Below are 26815 nucleotides of genomic sequence, written 5' to 3'. Positions count from 1 at the left end.
AGGGTCCGGGTACTGAACTGGCCAGCCTGCAGTCCAGATCTTTCACCCATAGAAAACATTTGGCGCATCATAAAACGGAAGATACGACAAAAAAGACCTAAGACAGTTGAGCAACTAGAATCCTACATTAGACAAGAATGGGTTAACATTCCTATCCCTAAACATGAGCAACTTGTCTCCTCAGTCCCCAGACGTTTACAGACTGTTGTAAAGAGAAAAGGGGATGTCTCACAGTGGTAAACATGGCCTTGTCCCAACTTTTTTGAGATGTGCTGTTGTCATGAAATTTAAAATCACCTAATTTTTCTCTTTAAATGATACATTTTCTCAGTTTAAACATTTGATATGTCATCTATGTTCTATTCTGAATAAAATATGGAATTTTGAAACTTCCACATCATTGCATTCCGTTTTTATTTACAATTTGTACTTTGTCCCAACTTTTTTGGAATTGGGGTTGTAGTTTATTTTTAGTATATTTTAGTCTAAGAGTCCTCTTGTATGTGTTTGTTCCTTTAAATTTAATGTAGGTTATTCATTAACCTGAGATAAGGTTTACCTTTAAAAACAAATGTGGGCGTAGCCTAGTGTGGAGAGGGGCTGGTAGAGCAGGGTTTTGGTTTCACTTGTTTGAGCGCATTGGTTACTTCTGGAGATCTAGGAGAATATCCTTACACTGTGTTTTACAGGAAGGAGAGAATGGGTTGTGAGGGAAGTGTTATGGAGGACCCTGATAATGAATATGACTCCACATGGGATGATGAGTGTGAAGATCAGAAGTTCAGAATGATGAGGGTAGAGTAATGTTTACTTGTTTATTTGAGTTATTTGGTCATGTTTGACTTTCTAATCACGTACAATGACATGCAAAAGCATTCTAAAAGTGTTGGCGAAACTTTTTCGAAGTTGTTGAATATTTTTTTAGAATAAGCCCCAAACTAGAGCACTATCATTAGAGACTGTCTAAAGCAATAGGAAAGCAGGCAGTGATTTACATATGAGGTGTGGTCTGGCACAAGTTGGACTGAAATTTGAGCTATGCTTCTGTACAAATACCATATGCACTTCATGTGTGAGCATGTGTTTTGTTTTGTTGTGTTTTTGAAAGTTTGTATATCTAATTATTGGCACCCTTTGTAAAGATTAGTAAAAAAGAGTTAGAAAAAATCCACCTTTTGCTGAAGTCACTTCATCTCACACTAAAAAAAAAAAGGCCTTCAGTTGAAATAAATTTATCTTGAAGAAAATAAATCCCTCATCAAGAAATAATTTTAACCAAAAATACATGCACCGGGCAGCGCAGTGGTGTAGTGGTTAGCGCTGTCGCCTCACAGCAAGAAGGTCCGGGTTCGAGCCCCGTGGCCGGCGAGGGCCTTTCTGTGCGGAGTTTGCATGTTCTCCCCGTGTCCGCGTGGGTTTCCTCCGGGTGCTCTGGTTTCCCCCACAGTCCAAAGACATGCAGGTTAGGTTAACTGGTGGCTCTAAATTGACCGTGAATGTGAGTTTGAATGGTTGTCTGTGTCTATATGTCAGCCCTGCGATGACCTGGCGACTTGTCCAGGGTGTACCCCGCCTTTCGCCTGTAGTCAGCTGGGATAGGCTCCAGCTTGCCTGCGACCCTGTAGAACAGGATAAAGCAGCTACAGATAATGAGATGAGACAATGTAACTGAAGCATGTTTCCCATTTAAATTGTACATTTTTCAGTTTACTGGCGTGTACAGGAACTTTCAAGCTATATAATGCATGACTTCCTGATTAACTGGGTTACAGGTGACACAGAGGCCAAATTCACTTAGTCATCCTTAACATGGATGAGGTAAGAGATAAACGATAAGAGAGCACACAAACCAAATGAGGGAGAAGTGTGCTGACTTTCATAAGTCAGGAAATGGTTATAAAAATATCTACTCACTTGAAAATTTCCATTTCTACTGTTAAAGCAATAATGAATGAATGAATGAATGAATGAATGAATGAACCCTTTATTATCACTGTACCAGTGAAATTGACCATCAATCTGTCCTTACAGAGGGGGAACAGGACAGGAAGACAGGGATAAAAGAAAAAGAAACACAGTAGTAACATGAGGAAAGATGAGGAAAAAAAGAACACCCCCTCACTATGCTCCTATCAGGAGTACAGTGTGGGAGCATTTAAAAACCTCCGCACAAGCACACAATAACACAAGTACACTTTAAAACACGGGACTTGGGGGGGAAGGGGGGGAGGAGGTAGAGGTAACCCAGCGCAAGCAAGCAGCCGTCCGCTCCTGTAGCCATGAGGGTGCTGGTCACGCACCCACTTGTCACACTGGGGGTGAAAAATGGCGACCGCGGAAAATTGGGGAAGGAATGCGAAGAATGCGAGAGTGTCTCCCAGCAGTGACCTTCTGGGGGAAATGTTGCCCCAGCAACGGCCTTGATCGAGGCCGGTGCTGTTCAGGGAGCCGAATGTCGATAAGATAGAGATTTGTTTGGTCTTTCGAACAGATGCAGTCTTTACACGTCCACACCACTCGTCCATATCTGTCCATTCTGTTCAATTCAATTTGGTCTCCAAAATACTTATTCCTTGCAAAGCTGAAAGCGTCTCCAAGATGACAACCATGTTGTGGTTCAAGTTCTGCCACAGTCTGAGTGCCGACAGCTTTGCCCACCGCTTCAATCATATCAGGCAGCTTTGTGGGGCTTTGAACAGCTGTATAAAAATAGCCTCATTGAGGCTGTAGCTCATACTGGCCAAGATGCTCACCATCTTGACAATCCTGTAGGAGGAGTAGCGATTTTTGTAAATTGTGGATGGACGACGACGACAAATGGACGAGGCGTGATCGCATAAGCTCATCGGGCCTGGCCTGCAACCGGATGAGCTAAAAAATAGCCTCAATGAAGCTGTAGCTCATACCAGCCAAGATCCCATAAAATCGTAAATATGACAGGTGGCGCCACCATCTTGACAACTTTTATGCACACCCACCTGGGGAACACTGTACGTGAGTTTGATTGAAATCTGATCAATCCTGTAGGAGGAGTAGTGATTTTTTGTAAATTGTGGACAGACAACGACAACGGATGACTAACCAATAGACGAACAGGTGACGTGTGATCACATAAGCTTATCCGACCTGGCCTGTGGCCGGATGAGCTAAAAATGTGAACACCAACTGGAACTGTTACAAACTTGCCTGGAATAGGATCCAAGTTTATTTGGCCCCCATGTACAGTGATGAGGATAGTAAGAGAGGCAAAAAAAAAAAAAATCCCCAAGGATCACTGTTGGTGAATTCCAAGAAAAAGTAAAATCTTGGGGTTTCCAAGTCTCCAAAACCACCATCAGACTCCACCTCCATGCCAACAGATTATTTGGAAAGTTTGCCAGAAAAAAAAAAAGCCTTTTGTGTCAGTTGACCACAAACGTAAGCACCTGAAGTTTGCAAAATGCTACGACAACTTTGACTGGAACCATGTTCTATGGTCTGATGTAATAAAAATGGAACTTTTTGGCAATAAACACTGAAGGTGGGTTTGGCGTAAAAAGAAGAATGGCTATAATGAAAAGAACCCAATCCCAACTGTAAAATATGGTGGAGGTTCTGTGATGTTTTGGGGCTGTTTTTCTCCAAAGGCCCTGGAAAGCTTGTTAGGGTACATGGCATCATTGGCTCCATGAAATACCAGGACATTTTAAATCAGAATCTGGCCATCTCTGCCAGGAAACTAAAACTGGGTCATCACTGGATCTTCCAGCAGGACAGTGATCTGAAGCATATGTCCAAATCAACACTAAAATGGTTCACTGATCACAGAATCAAGCTTCTGCCCTGGCCATCTCAGTCCCCTGACCTGAACCCCATTGAAAACCTGTGGGCTGAGCTGAAGAGGAGAGAGCACAAGAGAGGTCCGAGGACCCTGGATGATCTGGAGAGATTGTGTAAAGAGGAATGGTCTCAGATGCCCTGCTCTGTATCTCCAACCTTATCAAATGTTATTAGAAAAAACTCGGTGTTGTTTTACTGGTAAACGGAGGTTCTACAAAGTATTAAATGCAGCGGTGCTGATAACAGTGTCACATATATATAATTTTTTTTTGAAAATAATTATTTCTTGATGAGGGATTTTTATAAGGGGTGTCAATAATCATGGAGGGAACTGTATGTATGAAAAAGTTTTGCACTTATGTCAGTAAATCTGATGAATAATCATTGTTTAATTAATATCTCATCTCATTATCTCTAGCCGCTTTATCCTGTTCTACAGGGTCGCAGGCAAGCTGGAGCCTATCCCAGCTGACTACGGGCGAAAGGTGGGGTACACCCTGGACAAGTCGCCAGGTCATCACAGGGCTGACACATAGACACACAGACAACCATTCACACTCACATTCACGGTCAATTTAGAGTCACCAGTTAACCTAACCTGCATGTCTTTGGACTGTGGGGGAAACCGGAGCACCCAGAGGAAACCCATGCGGACACGGGGAGAACATGCAAACTCCGCACAGAAAGGCCCTCGCCGGCCATGGGGCTCGAACCCGGACCTTCTTGCTGTGAGGCGACAGCGCTAACCACTACACCACCGTGCCGCCCCCAATTAATAACTGAAATAATAAATAATACTAATTCGTTTCACCCTGACAAAATAATACGCGTCCTGCTACACTCACAATCAGTCACTCTTTTTTCATTTTTCAAAGGCCTATGTGCAGCATATCAATTATATCATATATATAATAATATAATTATCAATTACAGATATGGTCTAAGTATAGTTTAATGATTATGAGAATGGGTGGTATGGTGGTGTGGTTCCTGTGAGTTTCCTCAGGATGCTCTGGTTTCCTCCCAGAGTCCAAATACATGCAGATCAGGTCAATTGGTGACTCTAAATTGCCCACAGGTGTGAATGTTCTGTGGTAGATTGGCGACAGGGTGTACCCCGTCTCTCGCCTAAAGTCAGCTGGGATTGACTCCAGTGGTGTAGATGATGGATGGATGGATGGATGGATGGATGGATGGATGGATGGAAACCTATTAAGAATAATAAGCTTGAGCTAGCAGGTACCAATATAAATACTGTTCCTAAAGATAAATGAGTGTGACTAGCTTAACAGCCCAATATCAAAATTCCTTGAACTCGTGCAAAATTCAGTTTGTATTTTAACTTTAGGCACCTAAGCAGCAGACATGGACAGCACAGCGAAACCTGGAGGCTGCTCGGCAAATGCAAATCTTCAGGCATGGGTACCGAGTAAGTTTAACAGCCATCACAGCCCTCAGTCCCTGTCGTATCGAGAAGAGATTATCTGCAGGGGTTAAATTGGGCCGGGGCTGTCCGGGGCTGAGCCCCGGCACATAAGCTCGGAGCGGATGGCATATGATCACGCACACATCAAAAGCAACAAACCCTTTTCACAATTTTCAGTTCTGAATAATTAAATATCGTTTTATTAATCAATAAACCCATGACTTTTATGAGATAGATCATAGTTTTCCTGATAACAAGACGACCTGTCAAAGCTATTTAGAACAGAACTTGCGATCAGAGATTCTGGTTTCTGGAACACTGCGTGGGTTGCCAATTCCACTTTTTATAAGCGACTTTGGGGTTTCTTTTTTTGTGAGCTCGCTTTAAAAAAAAATCAGAAGTCGTGGTTTGCGGGTTTTTGGGCTTGTGTTTCAGCGTTGTGACTTGTTTATAATTTTCTCCGTACACCGTCTCCCCTTTTACCTGCATACGATCCTAATCCATCAGAGGTGCTTGAACGAACTGTCTGTGCATTTGGCGAGTTCAATTTCCATAGTCCCCAGTTATCGACAGAAATTAGCCAGGGGGAAGGGGGAGATGTCAGTTCATTATCATATTTTTTATTATTAAAAACAAAATATCAAATAATACTGAAGAGGGGAAAAATAATACTGATCTAAATATGTTGTGTTTTTATTTTTAGACAGTATGTGTTTAGCAAAACACATACTGTCTAAAAATAAAAACACAACATATTTAGATCAGTATTATTTTTCCCCTCTTCAGTATTATTTGATATTTTGTTTTTAATAATAAAAAATATGATAATGATTATGTTCACTGTATTGTTAATATTATTAGTGTTTTATTATTTATTGTTAATATTTAATTTAATGTTAATTTATTATTATTTATTGTTAATATTATTAGTGTATTATTAGTGTAATTATTATTATTATTATGTATTCAATGATTTATTTTGCATGTGGTGCTTTTTGTATTGTCTAGAACATGCATAAGATGAGCATATTATAGCAGCAAAATAGAAGCACAATCATTTGAATGCAGCAAAACTTTTGCTGCATTCAAATGATTGTGCTTCTATTTTGCTGCTATAATATGCTCATCTTATTTATGTTCTAGACAATACAAAAAGCACCACATGCCAAATAAATAATTGAATACATAATAATAACAATAATAATAAATGCTTCCAATGTTATAGTGTTGTTTGTATTTGGTTGCATTCACTGCATGAATATATTTGATTGACAATTTGACTGACAGTGTTTTGGCATATTTAACATTTATCCTCCAAAATAAATCAACTGTTTTGGTTTAAGATTGTGCAAGCCTTCAAATTTTCTCACTGAACATTTCTCCTTCACATTTTTCACCTGTAGGCATGTGACAAGATTTAACATGATATTGCTCAACCTACCTCTGTAAAGTCAGCTAACAACTTATTAAAATGCACCAGAATTCAGCAAATAACATGTATGATAATAAAAAACTTCTGGGGGAGGACCCCCAGACCCCCCACTAATCATTTCCTTCAAACCAATGTACAACAACCTGTACAATCTGTTACATTGGCCAACCAATCTACATTCAAACTGCCATAATGTGTAGGGGGGCACTACAAGACACACATAGGCCTACAACACACAGATAAGGTGTATATCTCTGTGCAATATGATATGGTTATCAGATTAGAGGGTTATTTTCCAAAAAGTATATTGGGGCAGGGCGGCGGCGGGGGCAGGGGCGGGTACGAGGCAGAGCCCCCCCACATAACCAATCCCAATATAACCCCTGATTATCTGCATATCCCAGGCCAGATATTTTGCTCTCAAATCCTCTGATTGCTGCACAATACAACTTTGGTATATTTTTATGTTCTCTGCACTAATGTTTTGGTTCTTTTTATTCATAGTTAAGCAACTGTGCTAATCAGTCACATGGTCAAGTGAGTATTCCAGCCATTTCTCATCATTACGCACACTTTCACAAAACAATCTTGTAATTATTGTACTTCAAGGACAATATGAAATTGTTTCATCAATATTGTTTTGTTCTTGCAGGGAAATCAACGTTTACATAATCTTCATTTCTATCAGAATCAAACACCATTTCAGCCTGATGGTATGGCATATCTACTGAGTTATTTGATGGCTCTGATTTTTCTCTGCAATTTTAATTCATTAGTTTGTTCGTTCCAAGGTGTATATATTGAAGCATTTCACAACCTCTGGTTTGGTGATTACACAAGACTGGAAAGAGTGCACTCCTACATTCAGTGGTAAGTGAATAGTAAGAGTATAATGTTTTTTAGTGTATCCGCGTTCGCTGGATATGAGCAATTGCACGCTCTGATTGGCTACTCTACTACTAGGCTGTCAGCTCATATACCATGAGTAGAGAAAAACAAAATGGCGAAGTGTGTTGCTGAACCAACCGAGGACGAAATAAAAAAAACTCTACTCGAAAACAAAACCCCCAAAAATACAAAAAAAAAAGCAATAAAATTATATAACAGAATAAAAGTATTTGATGGTAAGAACGTATTTTTTTTCAAGAATTATTATTATAGCATTTTTCTGTCACATCCGCATGCATTGGCTGACTCTGTGGGCTCTGGACAGCGCGCGCTACGAACTGACTCACGCGTGCGCCGCTAATGATTCATACCGGCAGCGGATTAAGGCGTAATCGGCACGCGTATACAACCCCTGGCAAAAAATATGGAATCACTACTCTTGGAGGATGTTCATTCGGCTGTTTTACTTTGTCTCAAAAATCACAGATCTCATCTCACCTCATTATCTCTAGCCGCTTTATCCTGTTCTACAGGGTCGCAGGCAACCTGGAGCCTATCCCAGCTGACTACGGGCGAAAGGCGGGGTACACCCTGGACAAGTCGCCAGGTCATCACAGGGCTGACACACAGACAACCATTCACACTCACATTCACACCTACGGTCAATTTAGAGTCACCAGTTAACCTAACCTGCATGTCTTTGGACTGTGGGGGAAACCGGAGTACCCGGAGGAAACCCACGTGGACATGGGGAGAACATGCAAACTCCACACAGAAAGGCCCTCGCCGGCCACAGGACTCGAACCCGGACCTTCTTGCTGTGAGGCGACAGCACTAACCACTACACCACTGTGCCGCCCCAAAATCACAGATATGACACAAAATTATTTTATTTAACAGCTGAACGTTCTGGCTTTGTCAAATATACCTAAAAAAAAAAAAAAAAAAACGAATGAAATTGTTGTAATCTCGTCTCGTCTCTCGTCTTCTTCCGCTTATCCAGGACCGGGTCGCGGAGGCAGCAGTCTAAGCATGGAAGCCCAAACTTCCCTTTCCCCAGACACCTTGGCCAGCTCCTCGGGAAGAACACCGAGGCGTTCCCAGGCCAGCCGAGAGACATAGTCCCTCCAGCGTGTCCTGGGTCTTCCCCGGGGCCTCCTCCCGGGGGGACATGCCTGGAACACCTCCCCAGGGAGGCGTCCAGGAGGCATCCGAAAAAGATGCCCGAGCCACCTCAGCTGGTTCCTCTCGATGTGGAGGAGCAGCAGCTCTACTCCGAGCTCCTCCCGAGTGACTGTGCTTCTCACCCTATCTCTAAGGGAGCGCCCAGCCACCCTGCGAAGGAAACTCATTTCAGCCGCTTGTATCCGCGATCTTGTTCTTTCTGTCATTACCCAAAGCTCATGACCATAGGTGAGAGTCGGAACGTAGATCGACCGGTAAATTGAGAGCTTCGCCTTTTGGCTCAGCTCCCTCTTCACCACGACGGACCGGTAAAGCGACCGCATCACTGCGGAGGCTGCACCGATCCGCCTGTCGATCTCACGCTCCATCCTTCCCTCACTCGTGAACAAGATCCCGAGATACTTAAACTCCTCCACTTGAGGCAGGACTTCTCCACCAACCTGGAGAGGGCAAGCCACCCTTTTCCGGTCGAGAACCATGGCCTCGGACTTGGAGGTGCTGATTCTCATCCCAGCCGCTTCACACTCGACTGCAAACCGCCCCAGTGCATGCTGAAGGTCCTGGTTTGAAGAAGCCAACAAGACAACATCATCTGCAAAAAGCAGAGATGAAATCCTGTGGTTCCCAAACAGGATTCCTTCCGGCCCCTGGCTGCGCCTAGAAATTCTGTCCATAAAAATTATGAACAGAACCGGTGACAAAGGGCAGCCCTGACGGAGTCCAACATGCACTGGGAACAGGTCTGACTTACTGCCGGCAATGCGAACCAGACTCCTGCTCCGTTCATACAGGGACTGGACAGCCCTTAGCAAAGAGCCCCGAACCCCATACTCCCGAAGCACCCCCCACAGAATACCACGGGGGACACGGTCGAATGCCTTCTCCAGATCCACAAAGCACATGTGGACTGGTTGGGCAAACTCCCATGAACCCTCGAGCACCCTATGAAGGGTATAGAGCTGGTCCAGTGTTCCGCGACCAGGACGAAAACCGCATTGTTCCTCCTGGATCCGAGGTTCGACTATTGGTCGAATTCTCCTCTCCAGTACCCTGGAGTAAACTTTCCCTGGGAGGCTGAGAAGTGTGATTCCCCTATAATTGGAGCACACTCTCCGGTCCCCTTTCTTAAAAAGAGGGACCACCACCCCAGTCTGCCACTCCCGAGGCACTGTCCCCGACCGCCACGCGATGTTGCAGAGGCGTGTCAACCAAGACAGCCCCACAACATCCAGAGACTTGAGATACTCAGGGCGGATCTCATCCACCCCCGGTGCCTTGCCACCGAGGAGCTTGCAAACCACCTCAGTGACTTCGGCTTGGGTAATGGACGAGTCCACCTCTGAGTCATCAGCCTCAGTCTCCTCAGTGGAAGACATGACGGTGGGATTGAGGAGATCCTCAAAGTATTCCTTCCACCGCCCGACAATGTCCCCAGTCGAGGTCAACAGCTCCCCACCCGCACTGTAAACAGTGTTGGCAGAGTACTGCTTCCCCCTCCTGAGGCGCCGGATGGTTTGCCAGAATTTCTTCGAGGCCGACCGATAGTCCTTCTCCATGGCCTCCCCGAACTCCTCCCAGTTCCGAGTTTTTGCCTCCGCAACTGCCCGAGCTGCAGCACGCCTGGCCTGCCGATACCCGTCGGCTGCCTCAGGAGTCCCGGAGGTCAACATGGCCCGATAGGACTCCTTCTTCAGCTTGACGGCATCCCTTACTTCCGGTGTCCACCACCGGGTTCGGGGATTGCCGCCACGACAGGCACCGGAGACCTTGCGGCCACAGCTCCGAACAGCTGCGTCCACAATGGAGGTAGAGAACATGGTCCACTCAGACTCAATGTCCCCCGCCTCCCTCGGAAGCTGGGAAAAGCTCTCCCGGAGGTGGGAGTTAAAGACCTCCCCAACAGAGTGCTCGGCCAGACGTTCCCAGCAGACCCTCACCATACGTTTGGGCCTGCCAGGTCTGTCCAGCTTCCTCCTCCGCCAGCGGATCCAACTCACCACCAGGTGGTGATCAGTTGACAACTCAGCCCCTCTCTTCACCCGAGTGTCCAAGACATAGCCTCATTGGCATTACAACATTGGCATTGTTGTAATTAATGGCACTTTTTTTTAAGATCAAGTCGAGGAAAAAATGGAATTAAAAAAAATAAATAAATCACAATTAGCACTTTGTTGCACCTCCTCTGGCTTTTATGACAGCTTGATGTTAGGGTTTTGCTGGGATTCGAACCTAGTTCGTTGGTGTGATGATCCAGCAAACCCCCACTAGGCCACCAGGGGGATGACTCAAATGCAGAGGCGTGAGGCAGAAGTAGAAAAAGAATCAAAAGGTTTATTTATACTATATACACTATATACAGGGCAAAACAAAAAACAACAAAGAGTATAATCTAACACTGGGAAGACAAAGGGAAAAATAAAATATCAAAAGTTTAAGGTCCAAAAAGGAAAAGGCAAAAATGCAAAAGCTCAGAAGATCCAAAAACAGTCACTACTAAATCCAAAAGAAAGCAAAGTGCAAAACCAAGAACACAGTACAAAGGAAACTGGAGATAAACATAACAGCACAAAGACTCCGTGACAAGAGGACTGAACTCAGGGGTATAAATACACAAACTAATTAAGGACACAGGTGAAGATAATCAGGACAAACAGGCAATTAACAAAAACACAAAACACAGGAACAGTGGCGGCCTCTAGAGGCCAAAATAAACATGACATGAAAAGGAAATAACAGCGGCCTCTAGAGGCCAAAACAGTCCTAGTCCTAACACTTGAATTCTTTGAGGCCTGGACTTCACTAATAAAAAACAATATTCTTTATCAGTCAGGTTCCAACTTTCTCGTATAGCAGTTGACAGATCAGCTTTGGAGGATGGAGCCTTGTCATAGACCTTTTTTTTTTTTTTTTTCAATTTTCACCATAAATTTTCAATTGGATTGAGATCCGGACTGTTTGCTGGCCATGTCATCGAGCTGATCTGCCTTTCCTGAACCAAAGTTTTAATGCTCTTTGCTCTGTGGCAAAATACATCATTATCATCCTGAAAAATGACTTCATCATCACCAAAAGTACTTTGGACTGATGGAATGAGAAAAGTGTCCAAAATTTCAATGTATACCTCTACAGTAAATGCACAGGTGATGACTACTATCTCTTCAGGTCCTTTACCTGACATGCAACCCCATATCATCAATGACTGTAGAAATTTGCTTGTTTTCTTCAAGTAGTCGTCTTTATATGTTTCGTTGGAACGGCACCAAACAAAACTTCCAGCATCATCTCCTTGGCCAATGCAGATTCGTGATTCATCACTGAATATCACCTTCATCCAATCATCCACAGTCCATGACTGCTTCTCTTTAACCCACTATAACCTTGTTACCCCGCCCGGGATGGAGCCCACCAGGGGGCGAGGTATTGTTTTCGGTGGGGTTTCTTTGTTTGTTTGTTTGTAAACAACATTACGGGAAAACGTCTGGACCAATCTTCATGAAACTTTCAGGATAGATGGGCATTGGTCTCAAATAGAACCTCCAACATTTTGGGGCCATCTGGTCAAGGTCAAGGTTTTTGTGGCTACTGCTTCATATAGAGGCGGTAGCCACTATGTCTTCGTGCTGTAAGAACGTAACAATTGCGCAGCACGGTGTGAGAGCAGTATGGCATGTTCTGATTGGCTGAGAGCAGCAGAGAATCAGAACCATGTTTATTGGCCAAGTATGTTCACGCACACACACAAGGTCAAGGTCACCAAAAAGGTCAAAATCATTTTTTCGCGATATCTTCCTTCATATTCATCATAAGCGCTACCGGAAGAGGTTTGTTTTGCCTGACAACACTTGTTTTCTTCTGTTTAGGTGTTAACGATGGTTTACGTTTGGCTTTTCTGTATGTAAATCTCATTTCCTTCAGCCGATTTCTTACAGTTTGGTCACAAACATTGACTCCTGTTTCTGCCCATTTGTTTTTCCATTTCTTTTGTTGTGCATTTTCTATTTTCAAGGCATACTGCTTTGAGTTTCCTGTCCTAACGCTTTGATGTCTTCCTTGGTCTACCTGTATGTTTCCCTTTTACAACCTTCCCATTTTGTTTATACTCGCTCCAAATTTTAGACACAGCTGACTGGGAACATCCAACATCTTTTGCCACACTCCGTGTTGAATCACCTTCTTTAAGGAGTTTTATAATCCTTTCTATTGTTTCAACTTATACTTGCCAACTTTTCAAAATTCTCATGGGGGAGAAAAGTGCGTGAACGACATTTTCAATTGGACGAGGGTCTGATGCGCGGTTGAAACGATAAAAACAGTGGATCCCAATTAATTGCAAACCATTTGAAATTTATACAATTAAAGAGTTTTTGAATTGTTGATATTGTTCTATCAGTTACTATAGGTTATGGGATTCATGCATCAGGCCTGAGAGAGCTTAGAGTGAAAAATCTGAAATAATACTCGTCTTGAATTTTAATATAATAACAATGAAAGGGAAGTCTTAAATCAGGTTTTGAGCTGAAAAATCTCATGCCTGAATATTGTACACATACAGAGACCCACAGAAAATAACACAAGTGATGCTTTAGAAGAATGTTTATCATTTCTTAAAATAGTCACAGTGAATGAAAGTATTATTGGATTGCATCAAATGTGTTTTCCTTCTGGAAGCTCGTAAAAATACAGAGAACTATAATATCATATATAAATTAAATTTTAATAAGATTTGACCAAAATAGTAACAACTCAATTGAATAAATACTGCACTGTCTTAGTACTACTAAAATGCATCTCTCTCACTAAACACTTTCCAACAGAATTTTAAAAAAGCACTAGAAATATTATCAAAATCCTATCGGAATGCATCAAAGGAATTTGCTCATTTGCAAACTCTGACTGAAAGTTTTCAAACAAAATTTAAAAATGGCATTATAAATACTACCATACTATCAAAATATACTCCACAAAGAAATTCACTCGAATGCAAAATTTTAGTACGACCAAAATACACTCACTAGTAATCTTTCACTTAAAACCTCAAAACTCTATCAAAATCAATCACTTTCCAGATAATTCACTTGTAAACTTTCACTTAAAACTTTCAAACAAAAATTCAAAATAGCACTAAGACACTACGACACTATTCAAATACATTCACCAAACAAATTCGATAGTTAAGGCCACCCGACCCAGCATTAAAAATTTTCCAACTGAAATAAATTCACGGGTGGCACGGTGGTGTAGTGGTTAGCGCTGTCGCCTCACAGCAAGAAGGTCCGGGTTCGAGCCCCGTGGCCGGCGAGGGCCTTTCTGTGTGGAGTTTGCATGTTCTCCCCATGTCCACGTGGGTTTCCTCCGGGTGCTCCGGTTTCCCCCACAGTCCAAAGACATGCAGGTTAGGTTAACTGGTGACTCTAAATTGAGCATAGGTGTGAATGTGAGTGTGAATGGTTGTCTGTGTCTATGTGTCAGCCCTGTGATGACCTGGCGACTTGTCCAGGGTGTACCCCGCCTTTCGCCCGTAGTCAGCTGGGATAGGCTCCAGCTTGCCTGCGACCCTGTAGAAGGATAAAGTGGCTAGAGATGATGAGATGAATAAATTCGCGAGACCCGGATGTAAACATACAGACTTCTAAACATAATCGGGAGTATTTTTATCTTGGCGGTAGGGATTTCCCAAAACCGGGAGATTATCCAGTTTTTAACAAATATGATCGGGAGGCGGGAGACGGAGGCTAAAATCGGGAGCCTCCCGCCGAAATCGGGAGGGTTGGCAAGTATGTCAACTGACAGCGCTCTTGCTGGAGGCCATGTTTCCTGTCAATCAGTGAGGTGCAACAGCTCATGAAGGTCTACAAGCACTCTCTTTTAACTGCAGACTAATTTGCATGTTTAGGCTTGTGCGGGTATTTGTTTTCGAAATGCAAGTTATAGGGTGATTCCATAATTTCTTCCTCATCATTGAGTGATTCCATAATTTTTTCCTCTACTTGATCTTCAAAAAAATGTGCCGTTAATTACAACAATTTCATTTAATTTTTTCAGGTATATTTTACAAAGCGGGGCGGCACGGTGGTGTAGTGGTTAGCGCTGTTGCCTCACAGCAAGAAGGTCCGGGTTCGAGCCCCGGGGCCGGCGAGGGCCTTTCTGTGCGGAGTTTGCATGTTCTCCCCGTGTCCACGTGGGTTTCCTCCGGGTGCTCCGGTTTCCCCCACAGTCCAAAGACATGCAGGTTAGGTTAACTGGTGACTCTAAATTGACCGTAGGTGTGAATGTGAGTGTGAATGGTTGTCTGTGTCTATGTGTCAGCCCTGTGATGACCTGGCGACTTGTCCAGGGTGTACCCCGCCTTTCGCCCGTAGTCAGCTGGGATAGGCTCCAGCTTGCCTGCGACCCTGTAGAACAGGATAAAGCAGCTAGAGATAATGAGATGAGATGAGATTTTACAAAGCCAGAATGTTCAGCTGTTAAATGAAATAATTTTGTGTCATATCTGTGATTTGTTTTTTTTTTTTGCTACAAAGTAAAACAGCTGAATGAACATCCTCTAAGACTAGGGATTCCATTTTTTTTTGCCAGGGAGTTGTATAAGGATGCCTAAGACTGATTCTCTTTGCGAAGTATTGAGCTGTTTGACACGTTACCAAACCTTGTTTTCCGATTGATCTCCTGGTTTCCGGATTCCTGTTCCTGGCCTTTTGTATTCCGCTTTAGTCTGTGCCTTTGATAGTCTGTTTGTGCCTCACTCGACCTATTGCCTGTTTCACCGTTTATGATTTGTGCCTGACGTTGTGGATTGTTTTATATTTTCTGCACCTACATCCGTCTCCATCGCCACCCACCTCTGACAGAATACTTCGCCTCTCTGACATTTTCACAAATTGCTCCGGTCATTTCGCTGGTTTGTTTACATTCTAAGCGGCAATGATTTTGTCAGATGTTTTGTATAAAGTCTGCATTTATTGAATTTGAAAGAAACAAAAATAAAAATGCTCTGTTTCTCAAAATCACCCACGTGCAATGAACCGGTGCTACAGGTGCTCTAGCCCCTGCCCCTTTTCTGTTTGCTGTCTAAAGTGCCCTTTTCATAGGGACTGTTTTGTTGTTGTTTTTTTTTTTAATATTTGTAAAAGATAAGTTAGCTCCAACATCAATATTCTCTACAATTTGACAATAATATATGAAATTATAGATTTATAAAATAACGTTTTTCTATGTAAATGCGGGCATCAATCCGTGACGTCATGCATTCAGTGAGCCTCCGTGCAGAAAGCGCATGCAGGCGGTTGACAGTGGGAGACGGTGCGAGGAACGGCATGGGAAGGTCACACTGAAAGTCTCCTTTCATTTCTTATCTGAACATACAATATTGTGCAGCTTAGAACACAACAGTAAATGCGTAGGGTTGTTTATCATTTAATGAAGCCGCCTAGGCTATATTTAAACCGTGTGCTCCATCCATTTCATTAACGTGGCAGATTCGGAAACTTTAGTTTGAACGACGGCGTTAATAACATATTCTAGCAGCTTCGAAAACTTAAGGCTGAATGACGACGTCCACAACATATTCTATCAAGACACACAGAATGTTCAGTTGCAATTGAGTTTTGAATAAAGTTAACTTGTGTGAAAATTTTGTTCCAAGTGCCCTTTTTTGAATGTTGAGCCCCTGCCCCTCCAAAGGTCTTGGCACGGCCCTGCTCAAAATCCAGTGAATGTGGATAGAATAAAACAGTTATTACACTCAGTCTCGCTGTACATGGCTTATAGCCAACTCGTACGCCTCGATTTCGTGGAATGACTCTTAAATAGCCTGCTACTGATTATACAACAGTTAGTTCCATTCCACTGATCTGATTGGATGAGCGGCGTTCCAAGAATGCTTATATTTTGTATAACCGCACTGGGACCTTTCACTATTTCAATTGGATCATTCCATTACTCTGTGTTCGCCAAGTAAAATTCCACTTCTAGTAACAGTCCCACTGAACCAGTTACTACAGTAGAGTTAGCGACATCATCAGCAGACATGGCAATCAATGCAAGTTCCATAGATGCAACTTCTGACATAAAATATGAAAGCTCATCAGATGAAGATGAAAAGGAAGAAAGGAAGACAATTTCTTTAGATGCACCTTGAACTGGAGTGTATAAATCAGTGTGAGCTTGCTCGACAACTAGCTGCCAGGCTAAAGAAAGAGTGTGGCTTGTTCGGGATCCATTTCCATTCCAAAATAAACAAATTATTTGGCCATATTGTGCCTGAAATATCATATATGTGATATTAATTTCCTATTTCTAAAACTGTTGTATAAAATTGATATCAGACTAATAATAATCATGCTGTTATACTGAATATCGTCACGGCTGTGATTATCTGCGTCTAATCCCAGCCAGGATTGGTGGTCTCTTTTAAATCACTTCTCAAAACATATCTTTTCAAGAAAGACTTTTATTAATTATCGCACACCATTTTATTTCGTACGTATTGCCTGTTTTATTCGTACTACTGTTATTTTGTCGATTTTATGTTTTATTTATTTGTTTTATGTCTTAATGTCCTGCTTTTCTGTATATTTTTTTATTGTAATTTCTTGATTTTACTTGTCTCAATTTGAAGTGTTTTAATCCTTGGAAAGCACTTTGTAACTTTGTTTTAAAAAGTGCTGTACGGATAGCATTTATTATTCACTATAACTACACTGTTGTTCGTGCGATGGTGCTTAATTATAATCATTTCCACTGCACATTATACAGGTTGTTTCCAACTCAAGAGCCAGGGGTAAATTATCATGCACATGTCCTTACCATAACAGAAATTAAGGTAGGCTTTTTTTCTTTCTTTTTTTAATAGAAAGATTTTTAGGATATATACCATACTATCTGAACTACTTTATATAGTTCTGTTAAGGCCCGGTCCCACAATACCGATAACTATAATGATAACTATAAATAAATCAGTCCCCTACAGTTAATGTGGTTGATGCTCACACCAGACCGATAACGATACCTAAAGCCCAGGCCTGGGTTTATCCGTATCGGTGAGATTGCTTCTGGAACGATTTTTCCAAGCCTGGACCTGATCCGATAAAACATCTGACCAATCAGGTAATTGTTTACATGTGACGCTGTCTGAGCACGTGCCATTTTTCCCTGGGCATCTTTGTACATCCTTGTTGCATCATGAAATCACAGAATACGGATTCATGGAAAATAAAAATAATATAAAGCATGGATCTTTTATTCACAGATATGTGATTTTCCATGAAGTATCAATAGTAAATTAATAAAGTAAATACAGGTAAGGTATTTTTTAATTATGAACTTTGGCAGTCCAAACATTTGTTTTCGACTTCTTAATTTTTTTATATCTGTGAGGCGTCATGTGTATGAAATCAGTAACCAATCTGTAATATACTGAAGCGTCCGTGACCAATCCGTAAATTATTAGCATCCGTGATGCATCCATATTAAAATCCGTAACCACTCTATATTTTGTATCCTTTTTTATTATATTTCCATAATCTATCAACCACCGGAGTGTGTGCATGGGTTGTTTTGAAGTCCGAGCTGTACAGTATGACCCGGAATAATGTGCTACTACTTGGAAAAAAAACTTCCATGACTATTCCTAAGTTGCATGTATTTATTTCCCTGAGTGGCAGGACCAAGCGATATTATAGTCAGGATTATAGTTGTGGTGTTTCTGCTCCAGACTGGAACTAAATTCAGGCAGAGGTATAGTCATAGTTGGAGTGATCGTTATAGTTATTGGTGTTGTGGGACCGGGCCCTTAAGCTGATATTTATAATTTCACATCAGTTTTGTCATTATTAGTAGTTTAAATTTTCTAACAGTTCCCTGTTCTATCTTTACATTTCTTTTCCATATAATACATGATGAATTGTTTGCAATTCATGCAAAAAACATGCAAGATTTACATACTATACTGTACATGCTAAAAAAAATTTTTTAAATAAAAATGACAATCTACATCCTTTATCCAGCTATAGAAAAACTTTAATTCGGTGAAATATGAGTCTTTATACGTCAACCCTCGAAATGAAGACTAAATCTTAAAGGTCCCATGGCATGGTGGTTTGTTGATGCTTTAAACGGGCTCGTGGAGGCTTCCGGATGTTATATCCGCAGCCTTTCTCGAAATGAACCCTCGGCACGTAAATATAGCCTCCTGGGAGAAAGCCCCATTTCAGCGCTTTTCCCAGTGCGTCGTTTTGCTAATGAGAAGCAGGAGGCGGGGAAGGGTAGAGGGTGGGGTCGGGCCATGGGGGGAGGGGGAGGGGCTTGACCAAGCTGCGCGCACACATACTCGCTGCTATCAGCGCCTGTAGCCACGCTGCTAAGACAAAACCCCGTTCTCCCTCGGACTCCTTTCGTAAACTCAACGTGACACAGAAAACAGAGAGTGAGAGTGTTCGGAGTGGTAGTTTACGAACGTATAATACCCTAGGCTTGAACACGCACTCCATAACCAAAGAGGATAGAAGCAGCAACTACAGCAACATAGCACTTATCCAACAGAAGACATGCATTGCGGAGCAATAGTCAAACATAAGCTCATAAGTTACAGTCAATTTCCAGACTAAACTCAGTTTAACAGAGCATGCTGCATGCTCTTTAGTTTTGTAGCGCAGATTACCTGGCTAACTGCAGGAAGCGGTTAGCTGCACAGCTAATGTAGCCATTGCTAGGCTAACGCACCGATTTTAAAACATGGCAAAACCACCAGTTATACACTTACTTGTTCGGTGTTTGTGGCTGATGCGGCAGGGATGCTTGGTACGGACCCAGGCTTCAGTGACAGTTGATGTGCAAAACCTGCCCTGTACTGTCCCAAGTTGTGGAAACATTCCTCAGGAAAATGCTTCCGACAAACATACACCATCTTAGGTAGACTCGACGGTGTATTATTGAAGTAAATAAAATTAAGCCACTGCGTCTTCAGGGGCTCTCCCGTCGGCAGTAAAAACAGACTCTTTTCTGTGTTGTCACATCCATGTACAGCGCAATTTCCATGTTTCGCTCGCTTAGGTGATGCCATGTTGTTGTGTCCTCTATGGTCTCTTCACTACAACTGGGCGGGGCAATCCATACAGTGGGTGGGAATCCAGAGGGGGGGCGTGGGGATCATCTCCCTCGCTGACGTAGTAAAGGGAAGAGCTTATCAACGCGCTGTTTTGATGTGCCATTCTCAAATGTTGGGCATAGTTTGGTTTACACATTATGAAATTTCTAGCCACTGGGGTGACTTAAGAAGGTCAGAGGAACTCATTTTAACGTTAAAAAACCTCAGAAAGTGAAAATTTCATGCCATGGGACCTTTAACAGATGTGAATTGAACGTGTTTTATTTTTCAGCATTTCCGTGAGGATAAGAAAGTAAAGAAAAGACTGTTAAAGTCTTACAAGCTCATGTTGGACTTCTACGGCATACAACTTGTGAGTGAGTTAACTGGAGAGGTGCAACGTTCAAGAAACTGGAAAGAACGTTTTGAAAACCTAAACAGGTTAATGCCGGCTTCTGTTCCTTGGTAATTTATCTCAATTTAGCAACTGAGATATGCTAAATGCACTTTTTGTCTTTCATGTAACAGAAACGCACACAACAATCTTCGCATCACCCGCATCCTAAAGTGCCTGGGTTTACTGGGGTTCTGTCACTTTCAAGCACCGCTGGTTCATTTCTTCCTCACAGAGACTCTGGTGAATGGTACACTTCAACAAGTCAAGCAGAGCGTTCTGGACTACTTTGTCTTCACCGTTGTGGACAAGGCTGAACGAAAAAAGCTGATCAGATATGCCTTCTGGAATTTTGAGCCAAAACAGCAATTTGTGTGGTGTCCTAGAAGGATTCAAAGAACATTTGTGAAAAGATTACCAAAAACGAAACATCCTTTGCAAATATTGGCTGATGCCGGAATGCACAACCAACCAGCTCATAGCAGAGGGCTGGAAGTGCCACTCTCTAGTAAAAATAGTGCAAAGAACAAGAGAGTAGGAAATGCAGGCCACAAGAAAATAGAGCCTAGGAACTCCCGTCCTTCAGCACAGAGCTACTCATATCGTCGCCCAAAACAAGCCAGAATTGTCAGGAAGAACTTGTCAATTTAATTATAGTGGCAAGTTTGCCAAGAAGAAGGTCCGGGCTCGAGCCCCGTGGCCGGCGAGGGCCTTTCTGTGCGGAGTTTGCATGTTCTCCCCGTGTCCACGTGGGTTTCCTCCGGGTGCTCCGGTTTCCCCCACAGTCCAAAGACATGCAGGTTAGGTTAACTGGTGACTCTAAATTGACCGTAGGTGTGAATGTGAGTGGTTGTCTGTGTCTATGTGTCAGCCCTGTGATGACCTGGCAACTTTTCCAGGGTGTACCCCGCCTTTCACCCATAGTCAGCTGGGATAGGCTCCAGCTTGCCTGCGACCCTGTAGAACAGGATAAAGCGGTTAGAGATAATGAGATGAGATGAGTTTGCCAAGAAAAGCAACACAATTACCTCAGTATACACAGTAGAAAGTAATTTAATTTAGGTGTCATTTATTTGCTACCACACAGTTAAGCTAATGTTAGCTAATTCATGCTGGTGTATCCATTTTATCCTCTAGCAAACTAACAATAAACATGGCCGAAAGTCAGTGCCATGGTTGCACATCTGGTGCCATGGTTGCACATCTGATCCAACACCATCTGACAAACAGCACATCTCACCCAAGAACTAACATTATCCTGTGTTCAACAGCAGTCGTGTTCACCATACACTGTAACCCCACTATAATGAACTCTTTTACTATGAAGTTTCGCATATCATGAACTAAGTTCATGTCTCCCTTGCCTTTAGTGACAATGAGTCGGAGTCTTCAAAATATATCAGTGTGTCATGTCCACACACATTGGCACTTGGAGCACGCAGTGCTATTAGGACTAATTACAGTGCTATGCACCTGTTCCAGATTAGAGCGCAATCACAGCACGCACTGATGAGGACTCTCTAAGGACCCATCCACACAAGTACGTTTTTGTCGAATCCGCATAAATACTTTATCATTTCGGCCTCGCGTCCAGACAGATCTGGCTTTTTCGAGGTGTGAAACCAGTATTTTTTGAAAACGGGTCCCAGAGTGGGAAAATCCTAAAACGCTGGATAGCCTGGAGTCGTCTGGACGGCAAATGCGGATTTTTTTCAGAAACAATGACGTATAAGCCCCGCCTCTCTAACCTTTAACCTCAGCCACTGCCGCTAGACGCGTCATAACAACAACAATGGCGGACTACAGGCTTGTGCTTGTACTGCAGAAACAACTCTCAGAATTGCGCTGGCCATGATAGTCCTCTTCTCGTGTTATGAGCTTGTTTGTAAACAGCGCGTGACCTTTATACGCATGCTCCATGGCTTCTCTTCCAGTTTTAGTGTATTGGTGTGGCGGCGTCACAGCGCCACATACAGGCCTGGCATATGTACTACAGCGTTTTGGGTCGTTTCCAGTGAATCCCTGGGGACACAGATATTTCTGGAAACGACGCCATGTTTACGGAGATTTTTTCAAAACGACAGCGTATTGGGTGAGGCCGCATACACGTGTGGACGGGCCCTAAAACACAAAGACTTGGCAAAGTAGACGCACTGTACCTCGTGTCTCACATTACCAAGCCTTGCATCTGTGTATTGCCATTCTGGTTTTGACTTCTGTTTTGTGTATTTGGACTCTCCCTCTCGTTGTTGTCTCTGCCATTCTGTTTGTGCCTCGCTTGACCATTGCCCATTTCACGACCCTTCCTTTGTCTTATGTTTTTGAACCGTTTGCCTGTTTGTTTGTCATTAAACACCCTTCCTGCAATTACATCAGTCACTCGCTTGCTTACATGACACACTGAGCCACTCTTCCCACTAGAGACAAACAATAAGTAGTCAATCCGCAGTCAAGTTAACAATACATGTTACGGCCATAAAACAAAGGCTTCACGAGCCTCGCTTAAGTTTCGATCACTAACAATTATCAAGAATGGTGATCAAAGAATCGATAAAAGGACAAAATGACTGCTGATACCATGAAACCTAACACCGAGTTCAAGCGTTCTGGTGGCGTTTTTATTACCCCCTGCCATGCCACTGACATAAATGACATCATCAGTGATTTGCAACACATGAAATCAATTGAATGGTGAAGATTTAGAAAACATAGTGAGTCAGTGGAAGGACATTGACAGCGATGCATCGGAAACCTTTGTCATTTCCATAACCGATGAAGAAATCATCATCTCCGCTTGTGATCCTTTAAATCAGTCAGTGAACTGTGATAGTGACTTGGAAGGAGAAATTCACAATAAGGAGAATGTTCTGCATATAACATGAGTGTTTGGTGTGACAAGTAGGTCCATTTCAGTATTACAAACTTTTCAGTATAACAAACTGTTTGGACGTCCACCAAGAAGTTCATTATAGCGGGGTTGCAGCGTCCATCCATTATCTGTAACCGCTTATCCTGTGTAGAGTTGCGGGCAAGCTGGAGCCTATCCCAGCTGACTATGCGGGAGAGGTGGGGTACACCCTGGACAAGTCGCCAGGTCATCGCAGGGCTGACACATAGAGACAAACAACCATTCACACTCACGGTCAATTTAGACCCACCAATTAGCCTAACCTGCATGTTTTTGGACTGTGGAGAAAACCCACACAGACACAGGGAGAACATGCAAACTCCACACAGAAAGGCCCCTGTCGGCCACTGGGTTTGAACCCAGAACCTTCTTGCTGTGAGGCGACAGTGCTAGCCACTACACCATGCTGCCTGTTTAAATAAAAGTCAGTGCTAATTATAGTTGCAGTGCAATTGTATGCATAGGGAGACTTTTTTTAAAGAGATAAATTACACATCTGAGGAAATTGTTGATATTTTGTACTGTTCTGCATCATTTTGAATCTCACTGCGTTTTTACAGTGGTCGGAGTTAAAGTGGGATAGAGCACATTCACCTTTGATTTAATTATTATTACTATTATTTTTAGCAATTCTACACCTTTTTCAACAATATTTACACTAGTAAGAAATGAAAAATATTGACTATTGCACTTTTAATCAGATGTAGAGTAAGATTTTATGAAACATTTTTCGCCAAATCTACACCTAGAAGAATAATTACTTTGTCCATTTTAGATTTTAAAAAAGTGCTTATGATTATGAGTCATTTGAGAGTCAATTATTATTGAGATGAACCAAATGATATGACTCACTGAAAAGAAGCAGAATTCACATTAAACTAGAAAAGCACTCGGAGAGCGCAGACCTCCGCCAGGAATCCTTTAAAAAATTCCGGGATCCAGAAGGTGATCCGGATCACCGCCAAAATTTAATGGATTGTTACATGTGCCCAGTCACACCTCTGGAAAAAATTTCAGAGCAATCCGTTCATAACTTTTTCCGGAATGTTGCTAACAGCAAACCAACAAACAAACCAACGCTACCGAAAACATAACCTCCTTGGTGGAGGTAATTAATCAAAAGCACAATATGAGTGCAACACACACACACACACACACACACACACACACACACACACACACACTACTGTGGCTAACCATTATTAGCACTGTCTGTACACTCATATTTATGAATATCACAAAACAGGAACAGAACAGCTGGGTTATGTTAGCATCAGGGTACTGGTACTAGTACTATTCCTCACTACAGTCGAACTGTAATTATAAATGAAAGATGCAAGCCTTCCAATAAACTGTACTGTTGTTGTTGTTGTTGTTTTCCATCATGCATTATATATGACAGTGAAGGGGTGTAAAAGTGAAATGTTTACACTTTAAATGCGGTGTATTTTTTGCGCACTAATATCAAATCAACATTTTGATAGACAGTGAGTGTATCAAACTCTGAGGGAAGAGGGGAAGGAGAAGATGGAGAGATGAGAAGAGAAGAAGAAGTGAAGCAGTGGTGTGCACAGGGGCGGGGGGTGCAGTCGCCCCCCCCTTGTGGCCCAATTGTTGAAAAACACATGCTAAAGTGCCCTCTTGGGAGCCAAAATGTGTGCTAAAGTGCCCTCTTGGGAGCCAAAACGTGTGCTAAACTGCCCTCAAGTGTCCTCTTGGGAGCCAAAACATGTGCTAAAGTGCACCCTTGGGAGCCAAAACGCGTGCTAGAGTGCCCTCTTGGGAGCCAAAACGCATGCTAAAGTGCCCTCTTGGGAGCCAAAACATGTGCTAAACTGCCCTCAAGTGTCCTCTCGGGAGCCAAAACACGTGCTAAAGTGCCCCCTTGGGAGCCAAAACGTGTGCTAAAGTGCCCTCTTGGGAGCCAAAACGTGTGCTAAACTGCCCTCAAGTGTCCTCTTGGGAGCCAAAACATGTGCTAAAGTGCGCCCTTGGGAGCCAAAACGCGTGCTAGAGTGCCCTCAAGTGCCCCCTTGGGAGTCAAAACATGTACTAAACTGCCCTCAAGTGCCCTCTCGGGAGCCAAAACACGTGCTAAAGTGCCCCCTTGGGAGACAAAACGCGTACTAAGCTGCCCTCAAGTGCCCTCTCAGGAGCCAAAACACGTACTAAAGTGCCCCCTTGGGAGCCTTGAGAGGGAGAGAGAGACCAGTGTGATGATCAGCTAAGTAGAACACAGCTGGGTGAGCATTATAAACTGTGAATGTAGCTTTAGTGTATATTATGATACACTTTGCAATAAAAATAGATAATGCAGTCATCTGTGCAAAGCACATTTCCTGAATTTTGTGAAGGCTAGATACATTTAGGCTAGCTAATTTTAGAGACATGAGTGAGCCGCAATTTATTCCACAGAGCAGTAAATGTGTCTCAGACCTTTTCAACAGCTATGGCTTAAGCTTTGATATTGTTTTATTTTAATTCAATTTATTTTGTTGCTGTTGAAAACACAGCATTCAAGAATGCACATTGTCTGATTCTCTATAAGACTAGGGTGACCAGACGTCCCGGTTTTACCGGGACAGTCCCGATTTGGGGTTGTGTGTCCCGAGTCCCGACAAAAGTCTGTCGGGCCACGGATATGTCCCGGTTTTCGCCACTCGCGACGTTTGCGACTGAGCAGCGTGGGAATCATTAGCGGAGAAATGTCTGCATTTACTACTTTGATGAACTGACAGGAATCGCAAACTTCCCTGGTTACTGCCCCCTGGCCCTGTGGCATGGGTGTTTATTTAGCCACATTATTCCAGACAACAGAACGGGTTGCCATGCAACAATAAAATAACTGGCGCGAATGTTCTTTGTCTAGCAGCCAGCAGCAGTAATGCCGCAGCAATTATGCCGAAAAAAAAGTACCTTTTCCAAAGATTGACAGGGCACCTACCCATGGATCAAAGTTTTCCGTCGTGTGACGGATTTCCGTCAACTGAACTCTCCCAAGGCCAAATGTGAGGTCGGCGCTGATCCGAGGAGAATTAAAATGACGGGTGGTTGGGTAGAGATTGGGTTATAACACTGATGTGTTGCAACACCATCAACTATCAGCAGGGTTTATTTAACTCTTTTGTTTTTGAGCCATGCTTTGTGTCGTTCATTTCCTATGTTTGATCATGTTTAAACGTTCGCTGTCTGCGGTGCGGCATTAAAAAAACATGCGCTGTCAAAATTGGCAAAATAGCTACATTCCCATGTGCTTGGCGTGCTTGTGTCTGACCATTTCTGTTTTGTATTAAATTAAATCTTGCCAAAATGACTTGGTTCAAACCTGGACATATAGAAATAGAGCATGTTAAAAAAAAAAAAAAACGAAAAAATAAACCCCGGAAAGCCCGCTCCTCTGCTTCAGCCAGACTTGAAGACCCGACGGTGCAATGCTTGCAGACTGTCAGAAGTGATTAGACCTAAATTTATTGCTAACACATCAGCAGACGCCCCAACAATTATTATTTTCGTTAGGCCAGTGTGTAAGGTATGTTAGAACCGTGCCTTATAATCTACGTTATATCACAATTTAAAGGACGTTTGAGGAGTTGGAGGCTGCGGGCGCAATGATGTTCCGACATGCGCTAAACTTTATTCCCTGAAAATCATACACCAGCGTTCAATGCCCCAAACAGTCA

At 42.8% G+C, this 26815-nt stretch overlaps 1 protein-coding gene across 1 annotated transcript; it reads left to right on the top strand.

The window, feature by feature from the left end:
• The first annotated feature begins 612 nt into the window (after nt 1-612).
• Nucleotides 613-24506, top strand: LOC132874078 (opioid growth factor receptor-like protein 1). The gene is made up of 8 exons (XM_060909966.1): nt 613-795; nt 5168-5248; nt 7182-7214; nt 7330-7390; nt 7469-7547; nt 17505-17571; nt 20126-20274; nt 20362-24506. The coding sequence occupies exons 1-8, from the start codon at nt 700-702 to the stop codon at nt 20876-20878; spliced, it is 1083 nt and encodes a 360-aa protein (XP_060765949.1). The 5' UTR covers nt 613-699; the 3' UTR covers nt 20879-24506.
• The last annotated feature ends 2309 nt before the right edge of the window (nt 24507-26815 follow it).

Source organism: Neoarius graeffei, chromosome 26 (assembly GCF_027579695.1).
Source record: "Neoarius graeffei isolate fNeoGra1 chromosome 26, fNeoGra1.pri, whole genome shotgun sequence".
NCBI classification, from domain to species: domain Eukaryota; kingdom Metazoa; phylum Chordata; class Actinopteri; order Siluriformes; family Ariidae; genus Neoarius; species Neoarius graeffei.
This window is presented reverse-complemented; position numbering and strand designations above follow the sequence as displayed.

Bases quoted from the DNA above. Each gene is read 5' to 3' on its own strand.
- LOC132874078 (XM_060909966.1), top strand. From the start codon at position 700: ATGGGTTGTGAGGGAAGTGTTATGGAGGACCCTGATAATGAATATGAC. The intron at 17,572-20,125 runs GTAGGCTTTTTT...TTTATTTTTCAG, and splicing joins TTACCATAACAGAAATTAAG to CATTTCCGTGAGGATAAGAA. The intron at 20,275-20,361 runs GTTAATGCCGGC...TTCATGTAACAG, and splicing joins CGTTTTGAAAACCTAAACAG to AAACGCACACAACAATCTTC.